General features: G+C 43.1%; 1 protein-coding gene across 1 annotated transcript; it reads right to left on the bottom strand.

Moving 5' to 3' along the window:
• Window positions 1-5,716: 5,716 nt before the first annotated feature.
• LOC103526136 (guanylyl cyclase-activating protein 1-like) lies at window positions 5,717-11,475 on the bottom strand. Its single transcript, XM_008491162.1, has 4 exons — window positions 11,165-11,475; window positions 8,742-8,891; window positions 6,978-7,068; window positions 5,717-6,007 (listed from the first exon to the last, which is right to left on the bottom strand). The coding sequence occupies exons 1-4, from the start codon at window positions 11,360-11,362 to the stop codon at window positions 5,880-5,882; spliced, it is 567 nt and encodes a 188-aa protein (XP_008489384.1). The 5' UTR covers window positions 11,363-11,475; the 3' UTR covers window positions 5,717-5,879.
• Between the last annotated feature and the right edge of the window lie 925 nt (window positions 11,476-12,400).

Genomic DNA, 12,400 nt, shown 5'->3' on the forward strand with positions numbered 1-12,400 from the left:
GCTCTGGTACAACACCCTTAGGAACCCAGAAAGCATAAAACCTCCCATGGAGGGTCTGATATGTCAAGTATAGGACTACATTTCCTTTATATTAAAATATTGTTTTCTGAGATTCCTGTAGGGTTATATGACCTCACAAGCATGACCTCATTTCAAACAACTCACTGAAGGAGCTAGGGTTTTTTTGATGACAAGGCAATTTACCTGTTCTTCTGGAAGATGAGGTAATACAGATTATGGAAAGTTTGTTTCCAAAAGTTAGTGAAAGTGGGGAAAAAAACATAATTTGTGTTGTAAATCATAATAGGTGCTGTTCCACCTGATGCCTGTGCTGAAGTCACCAGGGAACACAGTCAGCACTGACAATACAAACCACCTCAAGAAAAGGCCATAGTGCCTTTCACAGTGCCTAAGCTGCTCCACAGTTAAGGATCCTACCTCCTCTATCTGTAGCAGACCTTGCTTGGTGAGGAGCGATGAGGATGGCAACGTCTTCTCCATCACCTGCAGAAGCTTCTCCAGTGTTCTGCTCAGCACCTTCTGCCAGCTGTTTACTAGGATTATAGAGAGAAAGAGAGGAAAGAGGTTTGGTAACAATAACCACATAGTGGCCTATATCATTTAGCAGTACAGTTACCAGCTACTTATTATCCATCCCACACCCATTCATACCAAGTCAGATACTCCTAAGTAGTTGTTAAGGGGAGGCAATCCTATCCCTGTTGTTCCACCCCCAACCCCCACCCCAGGTTCTTTAGGGTGCTACAGATCTCTCTCTAGTGCCTCAGATTGGTATCAGAAAATCAGCCTGGGCCCCTCAAACCGTGAATCACAGAAACCATACACATCAAAAGACATCACTAAGCACAGCTTCAACATAGCTCTAAACACCCCATTAAACCTTGGTGCTGCCACCAAAAATATTCAAAAGCCACACTGATAACTGACCACTTATTCTAATCCTACAGTTAAAAGTTGCCCTAGAATATCCATGAATAACAGCATAATCCTCAGCTGTCTGCCTATCAGTGTCTTCATGGGAAACATCAGCACCATAACAAAGAAGAAATTTGATCAAATTAAGCTGCCCACCAGCAGCACCTATCATAAGCAGGGTTCCAGAAGATCCAAAATATGCTAGGAAGTAGATAATTTTACACAGACCCTGTGATTATTTTCATTCCCATGTGCTCTCAGAAAATGTAATTTCCCCATTACTTTAAAATGAGAAAGCAGTTTCCATTCCATTTCCATTCCCCATACCTTTTCTGCTCATCTCGAGCGTGCAGAGCAGCAGCTACTCTGAGCAGAAGCTGTATCTCCAGCTGCTCTTCAGAGATAGAGAGTGTTAGTGGGGTACAGCCCTCCTGAAAAGACAGAGAAATACATCCAGTTAATAATCAAAGTAAAAATACAAACCAAAACAAACACCTTCAAGAGAAATAATGCTACAACTTTCCAAAATATTTTCCTTAGGATATATAAAAAAATTACCTTATTCTTGGCATCAAGTTTAGCTTTGTGCTTGATTAGGAGCCTCACAATGTTAATATTGTGGGCCAGCACAGCCAAGTGAAGGGCAGTGTTGCCATCTGCATCTGCCAGACCTGGGTCAGCACCCCGCTTGAGCAGAAAAGCCACACACTGTTCTTGCTGGCCCTGGACTGCCTGGGAGCAACACACAAAAGAAGGAAAGATTTCCAAAACTTACAGTTCACTCCATCACAGCTCACCCAGCTTCTGACCACTGGCAAAGAAGAGCACCTTCAAAGATTAGCTGACAGGTGCCTGTTCCATACCAAATACAACAGGCACGTTTCTGCACAGTTCTGAGTACAGAGTCCTGCTAGACACCTCTCACTGAATGCACAGTCGATAAGCCCTGTCCCCACAAGCAGAACTTATCTCACTTACCTCCATCAGTGGTGATCTTCCCAAATTGTCTGTTAGGTTCAGCTGGCAGTTGTGTCTCACCAGGAACCTCACAACATCCATGTGCCCATTTGCACAGGCAAGATGGAGAGGTGTGCTAAAAATTAAACCTATGAGCTTAACACAGGCAGACAACAAAAGAACCAAAGCTGAGTCACCGCCCAGCCCTGGGGACTCTGCCTAGATCCTCATGATGGCTGCTGCAGCAGCAATGGAAAGCTCTCAAGTTCCCCTCCCAGTGGACAGGGCCAAACTTGCTTGTCAAGCAACCAGCTTGAGTGGTATCCTACATAAACCCTTCAGGGGGGATGCTCCCACACAGCAGACAAGGTGGCCCAGAAGTGGCCCACAGCCCCTCACCGATTCTCCCCGTCACAGCTGTTGATGCCCACCATCTTCACCCACCAGCACCAGCGCTTCAGCCAGGCCAGGTGGCCGTGGGCAGCTGCACGGTGCAGCCTGCCCAGATCTTTCTGTTGAGACTCAGGGGCACTGCTGGTGGGGGCAGCAGTGAAGGGCTGCCCAGAAGCACTGTCAGAGGGGTAAACCCAACAGTTCCTGCTCAGGAGCCCCATCACTCTCTATGTGCTTAGGTTTGAGCAGGAGGAGAAAACTGGTGAAGTCTGGTGGGTTCAGGGAAGGAAGGGGAAGGAGAAAGGCAGGAACAGGGGGAGAGTAAGGAGACAGGGACAAGGATGTGGGAGAGGAAGGAGACAGTTAAGGGTGAAGGAGAGGAAGGGCAAAGTGAGGGACAAGGGCAAGGAAGAAGAATAGCAGTGACAAGGAAGAGTGAGAGGAAGGTGAAAGTTGAGGGAGTGGGCAAAGGAGAGGAAGCAGGATGCCAAGGGTGAGGGCAAGGAAGGAGAAAGAAAAGGACAAGGGTTGGAGCTAAAGCTAAAGCTAATGGCCAGGACCAGCAGGAGCGCAGGGCAGAGGAGCTCACACCAGGAGGTGCAGCCGTGTCCACAGTGATGGGAGCACCAACAGAAGCGTCACCAGGGGTGTCACTGGAGGGCTGGGGCTGGACCACCTCGGGAGGGGGGCAGGGGCCATGGGGCTCAGAAGGTCCCATTGGTGACTCCAGGCTGGACATGCCAAAGCTCCAGGGCCAGGTGATGCCTTCCAGCCAAGGGCAGCCTGAGCTCCCTACAGCCTGCCCAAAGTCCCAGGCCCCATCTTGCTGTGCTGGGGGCTGCTGCTCACCCCCTGCACAGAATCACAGCCTGGGGAAGCGGCTGTGAGCTGAGGCCTCTGCTCAGCAGGTCCTGCCAACAGCTTCCGGAGGCTTCTCTGCTTCCAGACATATGAAGCCCAAGCCCAAGAAGCTGGATCCCTACCCCTTAACCATAGCCCAAGCTTCAAATCCTAACACTCACTAAATCCTAATGCTAAATGTAATGCCTACCCCCAAGCTAAGACCCTACACCCTAATCTGAACTTTAATTCCTAACCTTTAAACTACCAACAGTAACACAAATCCAAAACCTCAGCCCAAGTCCAAACCCAGTCCCCTAATTCTAACCCCAGCCTGAGCTAGACCCAATCCAAAACTTCAACACTTGACATATTCCTTGATCCTAAACCCAGAACTCCAAAGCCTCACCCCAACCCAGAGAAATCATGAAGTTCCCATCCCTGGAGATATCTGAGAACCCAAATATGCTGAATACAAACAATATCTCTACATTACATCCTTCTCCTAATTCTTCCGTTCTTTTATCAAAGGGAAATTCTGAGATATGAAGATTGTATGTTTTTTAAATTATAACTGTACAAAGAAAGCCAGGTCAGTCAGAAAACAAATATCTCCCCTTTACAGAGATTTCCTCTCCCTGTCGGCAGTCTCCCTTTGACAGAAGACATGAAGGCACGGACCCCGATTGCTGTGCACAATCAGAATCATTTATTGAGTGGTTTGTTACACTTATCTAGTATCCCGATATCTAGTGATTGATCTATAATTTAGACCTCGAAGTGCTCTTTCTACTAGTGTAAAACCTTATCTGTCCATTCCCACTGGAGGCACCTGGTACCAGGACATATCATCGTCCAGATGGCAAATTCCTTAAGTTATTTACAGCTCTTTTTTCTTCTTCAGGGTCACTGAGTGCCAGGAAATCTGCAGCACTCCTCTACCCCACACAAGTCTTCTCCTCTGCTGTTTTCCTACATTCCTTCCCACAGGCACATGTACAGATGGATTGGTCTCTCAGAACACATGCTGGTTGCAGAGATGAAACCTAGTGAAATTGTTCAGTAACAGAAGAACAAAAACATTAAGAACTAAACACGTGCCTGCAACTTAGGGTAGTAATAGCATGGTACATGGAGAGGTTTTTTTGTCTACTGCAAATGCCACAATCACACCTGAAGTGGGAAATATTCCAGCACCATCAGCAATGACAGCTAAGGAAGAAATGGTTTTCTAGAACATCTTTTAAAAACAAAATAAATAAAATATAAAATCTTTTACAAATACTCAGGATTATTATTGAGACTGTACTGTGTCCATGCCCTTTTCCTTTATGTACACCAAGAAAATTCTGCACAGAGTGTACAGCAGCTTGCTGCAACACTGCTGGAAGATATAACTTCTTGGTGATTTTTTTAATACATCAGCTCCCCTTAGAAAAATTTTTGACTTTCCTAAGAAATAAAAATAGTGGTTTTTTCTGTATGTCAGATGACAATAAAAATGCAGTTTTACATGTAGCTGACCTGTGAAACTGCAGGAGACTGAGGACTTGTAACAAGTTCAACACAATCTGTAACAAAAACTTCTGCCTTCCTCAGTCCAAAGGAGCAACAGGGTCCAACACCACACAACCACAATAATCCTCTGGAGAATGTTTGCCAGTGCCCAAGCTGTGAATACTCTCAGAAGCTTTCAGACTGAATATGTGAACATGCGAGAGGGACCTGGGGTGTGAGCCCACCTGGCAAAGTGCTGACACCTGCTATAAATACATAATCATTCCTTCTCTCAAGCTCTCAATCTTAGCATCATCTTCACATCTTTCATTTATTCAGTTGTATGAGGGGAGAGTAATAGAACAAGTGCAAAAAAAATATTTGATCTCTCAGGAAACTTCTGCTTTGGGAAACCGAATAGCATATTTTCTCTGGTTACAGAAGCTGCTCCTAAACCCTTGTTTGGTAGAGAGTTGTTTGGTCAGAGAAAGCTGCAAACAGCCCGATTACTGACAGCACAGCTGGGAACAGATCGGATGCTATCAGACTTAAAGACTGATTTTTCTTTCAGCTATTGAGATCTTATAAATAAAGCTGCCCCTGCACTGACTACCAAATCTAAGGATATCTGACATAGACAAACATGCTGGTGTTTATGATCTAATACCATGACAAGAACAGTGGAAGATACATTCTTTTGATAATTCTCATTGATAACATTGATAATAGTTTTAAACTCTTCTTTTGAATATGTCAGAAATTGTCCACATTCATCGTCCAGTTCTGCTAGTGCAAATTTAGCATTACTTTTAGTCCATTGCAAAGTGACAACCTGGGATACATAATAAAGAGGAAATCTGTGCCCTGCAACTTGGCCTTTAAATTTTAGGAAGTCACATCAAATACTGCTACTCAGATCCAGTTTTTCTGAACCTGCCCTCCATGGATAGATCTGATCTTCAGTGTTTGTACAGCGACTCGATATGGCACTCAGTGCCATAGTCTAGTGACTGTGGCGGTAGTTGATCAAGGGTTGGACTCGATGATCTCTGAGGTCCCTTCCAACCCAGCCTATCCTATGATTCTATGATTCTACAGGAACACACACTCAGATACACAAATATAACAGTGTCTTTCTGCACCTAATTCCATCTGTGTGTTTATGGAACTTTTGTTTGTTTTAAGAATGTTGTCCCTCCTTTCTGGTGAGCATGCACCATTCTGTCTATTGGCACAGAGTTTTCTCCCAAACTGATTTATACACTGTGCCGACGGTTGTTGATCATGGCCACAATGTGTGACAAGTCCAAACTTTTCATCATAACTTCCATGAACTCCTTGTCTTTCCTTGCTCCCTCCACAAATTCATCCAGAGAAAGTTCACCTGTGTTAAACACAGATAAAAGGCATCAGAATTATGCCAATCCACATTTGAACTGCAAAAGGAGTGCTGTAATCTAACTTTAGAGACCACTTACTATATGTGCCGTTACAAAGCATCATGAGGACTCAAAGGGTCTTTTTAAACCTGTATGAAACTTCCTCGATATCCAGGCAACTCCAGATTCCTTCCCTCGCCTGTCCCCCCAATGAAGAGAAAGGAGGAGGAGAAGAAGATAGAATAGAGGAAGTGCCTGGCTAAGGAGTGGGTCATAACTTCCCATCATTAAGGCTGGACTGGCTGCCTTCTTTTTACCCTCACCTGTCACAGTCCTAACCTGCCCCATATTTGCTACTTTTGATGGTTAAAAGAAGTGACAGAAGGAAGATGTAACAGGCAGAAACAGGTTTTCTGTCCTTGCACAGGGAAGCAGCTTGGCAGTCCTTCCAGAATAAGAATAGAGCTCATCAAAAGGTGATGAGCAAATGAAGTAGCAAGGAAAGACATATCTCTCAAGGATGTGCAGTGACTACAGTTGACCAACTTTTGACTGACTGATCCAGAGCACTTCATGTTGCTTACTGTACTGCCTGCAGCAGACCCAGCAACGAAACTCTGAATTTCAACACTAAATTCGTGCTGCTGCCTTCTGTTAATGTTTCTCACTTGTAACTCTGACATAAGTTACACAGCAACATACAAAAAATTAAAAAAACCCAAACCACTGCAAAGCCCCATTACCAAAATCATTTGGAAAGAACATAGCTGAAAATCAGTAGAGAGAACAAATCCTGTCATGCTGATTATGCATGATGCAAGGAGGAAAATGCCTTAGCAAAATTGACGGAGAAGACATTACTGGCTGAGCATTCATATAACAAGGAAATATAACGTGAAGAAGCATAGAGGAAGACATGGATATTTCTCTGTAGCAGAGACCATCTGAGTTGGATGGCAAAGACAGGAATCTTACCATCTCCATTCACATCAATTTTGTTGAAAACTCGGTTGGTGAACTCTTCTGCACTATTTTCCTGGTCACCACCATTAATAGCTCGAATAGCCTAAAAGAAAAGAGCAAGACTAGGAAGGTGCCGCATGGCTGCCAAAACAATTGACTGGTTCAATTGCAGCATAGATTCAGAACCAGACAGTCATGCCGAGTACCCTCCTGATACCAATGAACCAAAATCATAGTAAAACACAGCAGACTACAACAGGCCCCACAGCTGGCACTGAAGGGTGACCAAAGAGCATGGTTCTGGAGCATGGAATGAGCAGTGAAACCCAGAGAGTCACCCTAGATCTGTTTAGGTAGAACTTAAGGACTGCAGAAAAAGCAGAATCACGATAAACCTCATTGATCCATTTTCTACAGCCCTTTCATCCACCAAGCCTGCTAAACACAGTCAAACATCCTCTGCATTTGACATAATGAAATTCCTTTGTTATATGCTGTGGTCACTTATTTCTCTTCCTGTTTTGCCTATTTCCATTTATATACTGCTTCCTATGTGTCCTTCTTCACCCTAAAGATCACTGAAAATTAATTTTCAGCTTGAAAAAGTTTAAGACTTATTCATTACAGTTTACTGCAGTTCATCTTATACATAACCATGTTATGCAGCATTCTCTTTTCTTTCCACGCCTAATTCTTTCGTTTAAGGATGTCCATGAAATCTGTGATTCCAGAGCCTTCATGCTGAGTCCAAGACTACTCATTTTATAGTTTTTACCCTCTGATATTTGATAAGTTTCTTCATTTTTTTTCAAACACCATTTTACTAAAACTAGGTATCACCTCAGCAACTTCCTAAGACTGCCAAAAAAAGACACTGAACTACAGTCACAAAATTCAAAGGGCAGTAGGCTGGTTGTCACCAGTTATCACCCACACGACTTGTCTCTTAGGAGCTCTGTTAAGTGATTACTATCTGTTTCTTCACTGGGATGTCTGAATATTACTATTGCAAGTTATTTGTAGGAGACTGTAAATTATTACAGTTATTCTTTTGGTTTGGCTTCTTCAATGCCCAGCACTGTAATTCATATCCACATGAGAATGCATTACTAACATCTTATTAGTGGTTTTAGCTGTTGCCAGCTCAAGCTTCAAATCTCTATCAAATCAATTTTCTGACGTTTCTTATTCAGAAATGTAAATTACTTAGGGCATCTTTCCAGTTTCCCAGTCTCTACAGAATAATCTGAACTTGAGCATAATTCAGAGATATTCATAAAGTCATGTTTGTGCCTGTAATTCCAATACCTTCCACAACAGCTATTTGCAACACAGTTTTCTCCACTGACAGTCATTCTTCTTCAGGATATTTTCCAGAGTCAGAAATGTTCTATTATACTGGCATTTAGGAGCTGGTTCTAAAAAGCAGTAACTCCCCAGCTACTTGCTATTCACATGGGGAAAAGGACATATGAAGGACATGTTGCAGAGACTGCAACAGACAGTCACAGAATCTGAAATCTTGGCAAGAGCAGTTTAGGTCATAGGCAGCTGAAACAGCTTCATGGAGTTAGCTCTTCTGTAATGTACATGGTGGTGGCAAAGGAGAGTCTGTCAAGTCTGCTTTCTGGACTATGAGATTGTGAGTAATTCTGCTAAAACAGAGACTGCTGTTAAAGGTCTCATCCATGACCACTCAAAAGGGGCACAGTGAAAGCCTGACTTTTGTGGTGGAATTCGTCTACAAGGGAAGGATACAGGCCCTTGGAGATTCACCTTAATGATGTTGAGCAGTTCATGTCGATCAATGCAGCCATTGCCATCTACATCATAGAGCTTGAAATACCACCTCAACTTCTGCTCCATCTTTCCACGGAGGACGAGGCTGAGGGCAGCCACATATTCCATGAAGTCAATATATCCATCCTGTGGGAGAACAAAAACCAAAATGTGACAAGAACAAGCTGAGGGAGTTATGACTCTGGAGCTGTTTTACTTTACTGCTCTTTAGAATCACAACTAAAAGAAAGAAATGGCAGAGAGACTCGGACTTAGGAAAAAGCTTCAGTTCATATACACATGCTATTTCTCTGGCCACCTTTTAGTTCTCCTAAAAACCCAGATTCCTAAGCTTATGATCCATTACATGTCCAGGCTGCTCTGTGCTCACCACTTGCAGAGATGAAAACTGTCACTCCTCATGGTCAATGTGGACAAACCCCTCCCTGTCCATCAGATCTGACTGGCTGTGGCCTGCCGGGAGACAAAACTGATCCAGAGCCCTGGCTGCAAGAAAAGTGCTAGTGCTATTTGAGTAGGCCATAGGTATCTTCTCCATTATCTGGGGGGAAAAAAAAAAAAAAAGTGACAGAAGATTATTATTTTAAAATATGCAGACCATTATTTGAGAGGTGGAATAAATGTTCTGTATTTAGGTTTTTAAACCTTCCATTTCTCAAATCCACAAAGAAGCTCAAAAAGCTCTTGCTTCCTCTGCAAGAAAGATGCCAGACAGCAAAGGTTCATAACTCCTAGATTTAACACTAACTAAAATCTGACATGGTTAAAAGAAGCAACAAATAATCTCTGTCGGAGATTCTGAATGATTACTTCAACCTATTACAGAGGAAAAAAAGAAGACACATTTATTGAGGTACTTAAAGTCAGATGCCTTTCTGGAACTGCTGTAAATAAATATATCTAAAAGGTGAATATAGGTGGACTAGCAGAGCACTACTGTTTTACAGCAAAAATCACAGTTTAAACTATTCATTCAGGACCATAGTAGTACTCCCCTCATATGAGTTTTTCCTAACTTCATTGAGCAAAGTCCCAGGACACAAAGATGGGAAGAAGGACATGACTGTAATTTGCGCAATAACTGAGAATTTATCCTCTGTGTCCTCAGCAGAGTTCTCAGAACCCGAAGATCCGTTGGGAAGATTATTGCATCCATTGCCAATGTCTGCATTACTACAGGGTGGCTGTTCCTCTGGGTGCTCATTCTTTGCCCTTGTTTCTAAAAGAGGCTTAGATTAAGTGGAGAACTTTTAGCAGGTTAAGATTAACTGATGCAGGTCCATCTCTCCTAGTTGCCACACTCTTCAGCTACCCTGTTAGAGACTGTTCCTCTTCTATCTTTCAGAATGCTGTTATTACAGCAGGAATACAGCAGGAATACAGCAGGAATACAGCAGGAATACAGCAGGAATACAGCAGGAATACAGCAGGAATACAGCAGGAATACAGCAGGAATATTTTCCTTAGTATTCCTTAGCTCCTTATGCCTTCTCATGTGTTGTCCAAACCAACATCCTTTGCTCAGTCCCTAAGACTGCCTTTTTCAAAACTGCCCCTGTGGTTTGCCACCTGTTTCACATGTCTCTGTGACCACTTCTTCCTTGACTCTCAGACATTGCTCCAGCTATTTCAGAACCTCAGAGCTGACAGCAAAGCTGAATTTTCCCAAGCTGTCATAAAGCAAAATTTCCCTGTCATGGAGATTACAGGCCCACAAGCATAAACTTAAGTATATATGGTCAAAAATCAGGCATAAGTGAGTGGTGTTGCATGCTTAAAGGAATTAGGAGGGCTGTTGTTTCTAATCTTTGAGACAGACAGCACAGTAAGGAAGACTCCCTCCCACCCTCTCTCCCTCCTTCCCTTTCTCCCTCCCTCCTAGCTACTGCTTTATGCTTGACCTCCCAGAACTGAGGAGAGACACATAGACAGTCTGCCTATGCAGTATTAATTTCAGATGCCAAATACCCAGACATTACTCTGAATGAATTTACAATGACTCCTGTAGTCTACATACTACTACTACATGCTATGTAGTATCTACATACTTATTTTTCAACAATAACAACATATAAGAATAGTAATGAAATCTCTTTTCATTAGTATTTTGCAAATCAAACAAGGCCAAGTCAATTAATATACAGCAAGGAATTCTCAAAATCCAGAGATGGACTTGCAAAAGATAGCCAGATAATAAGGTGTTATTACCTGTGATTATGTTATCTATATTATTATCTATGCATTTAAATATGCTCCTTGTATTTAGCAGCTTCCCATTAGTCTCTCAGCAGTTTTCCACACCAATGTTTGTTAGAGAAAAAACAAGGGCTCTAGAAGTACAGGAGTTTGTTCACCTTTAAGGAGTACCAGGCAGCTAATTTCCTGGCCAGAGAACTCACCTTGTTCATATCAAATGTGCGGAACATCTGCTCAATGTACTCATTGGCCTCTGGATCCAGCCCTCGCAGCCCAAAGAACTGTTTAAATTCGTGCTCTGTCAGCTGGCCAGAAGGACACTCCGTCATGAACTTTTTGTACCAGTGGTGGATCTCAACAGCCTGTAGATCATCCACTGCAGAGCTGCTATTGTTCCCCATGGGTATGGCTGTTCAGAAGAACAATGCTACAGGAATGATCCTCTTCCTCCTGTTGCTTTCACAGCACTGCTCCTGTCCACGTTTGACCTCAGTTTCATCTGAGTGAGGGTTCTAACCTTCCACAAGCCAATTATAAATGCTAATCTGCTTAGAGGCTCATTTAAAACCTGAAAGTTTCAATGATACAGTCTTATTAGAGTGGAAAGGAGATGCAAGACAATCCAGCAAATCACTACTATTTCAGAAGCCAAACCAGAAAGGGTGAGAATCCCAACCAGACACTGGCATCAGTAGCTATACTGGTCTGGTACACTACCTTGGTTTTGACCTTGATATAATTATACATCAAAACAAGAGGAAAAGGCTCCAAGATATGGGAGTGGAGTTGAAGCAAAGATCTGGTCCTCTAGCAGCATTTGAGAGTCTCTTTTCTCTTATCCAAGATAGAATTGTTGGATAATTTGGTGATCGGTTGCAGAAAGTGTTACTGCAGTAGCCCATCATCTGTGTTAGGCTACCTGGGAAAAAGCTCATCCCAAGACACACACAGGGGCAGAGAGGAACGATGGCAGGGGGGAAACTTAACTAATCCTCTGACCTGGATAATCTCAGAATTGTGACAGGAGTGCAATCAACCCCTAAAAGGCTCATCTGCACAAAGATGAAGGGGCAAAAAGAGACAATCCCTGTCTGAGGAACCCAAATAACCTACAAAGAGAAATGAAGCTCCTGTCATGGTGTCATGGTTTAACAGTGGCCTGGCAATTACACCGAGTAACAGATGCTCTCTATTAATAATCCCCTTCCCCTCCCTGGTAAAGAAAGGAGAGAGAATAAGGGAGACTTATGGGTTGGAAACTAAACTACACAACTTTAGTGAAACAGTAATGATAAATAGGAAAAATTACTAAATATATACAAATATAGAGGAAAAATGATACCATGTTCCTCCCCCCTCTCCCCCAATAACTCCTACATCACCACCAAGGCTGCAGGGCAGCCTGGGAAAGTCCAGACTGGACTCCTGGGGCCAGCAGC

This window comes from Calypte anna, chromosome 10 (genome assembly GCF_003957555.1).
Source record: "Calypte anna isolate BGI_N300 chromosome 10, bCalAnn1_v1.p, whole genome shotgun sequence".
In the NCBI taxonomy this organism is placed as follows: Eukaryota; Metazoa; Chordata; class Aves; order Apodiformes; family Trochilidae; genus Calypte; species Calypte anna.

Excerpts from the sequence above, each read along its gene's own strand:
- LOC103526136 (XM_008491162.1), bottom strand. The coding sequence starts at position 11,362 with ATGGGGAACAATAGCAGCTCTGCAGTGGATGATCTACAGGCTGTTGAG. Across the intron at positions 8,892-11,164 it reads GCACATTTGATATGAACAAG|GATGGATATATTGACTTCAT; the intron begins GTGAGTTCTCTG and ends GTTCTCCCACAG. Across the intron at positions 7,069-8,741 it reads AACTGCTCAACATCATTAAG|GCTATTCGAGCTATTAATGG; the intron begins GTGAATCTCCAA and ends CTTTTCTTTTAG.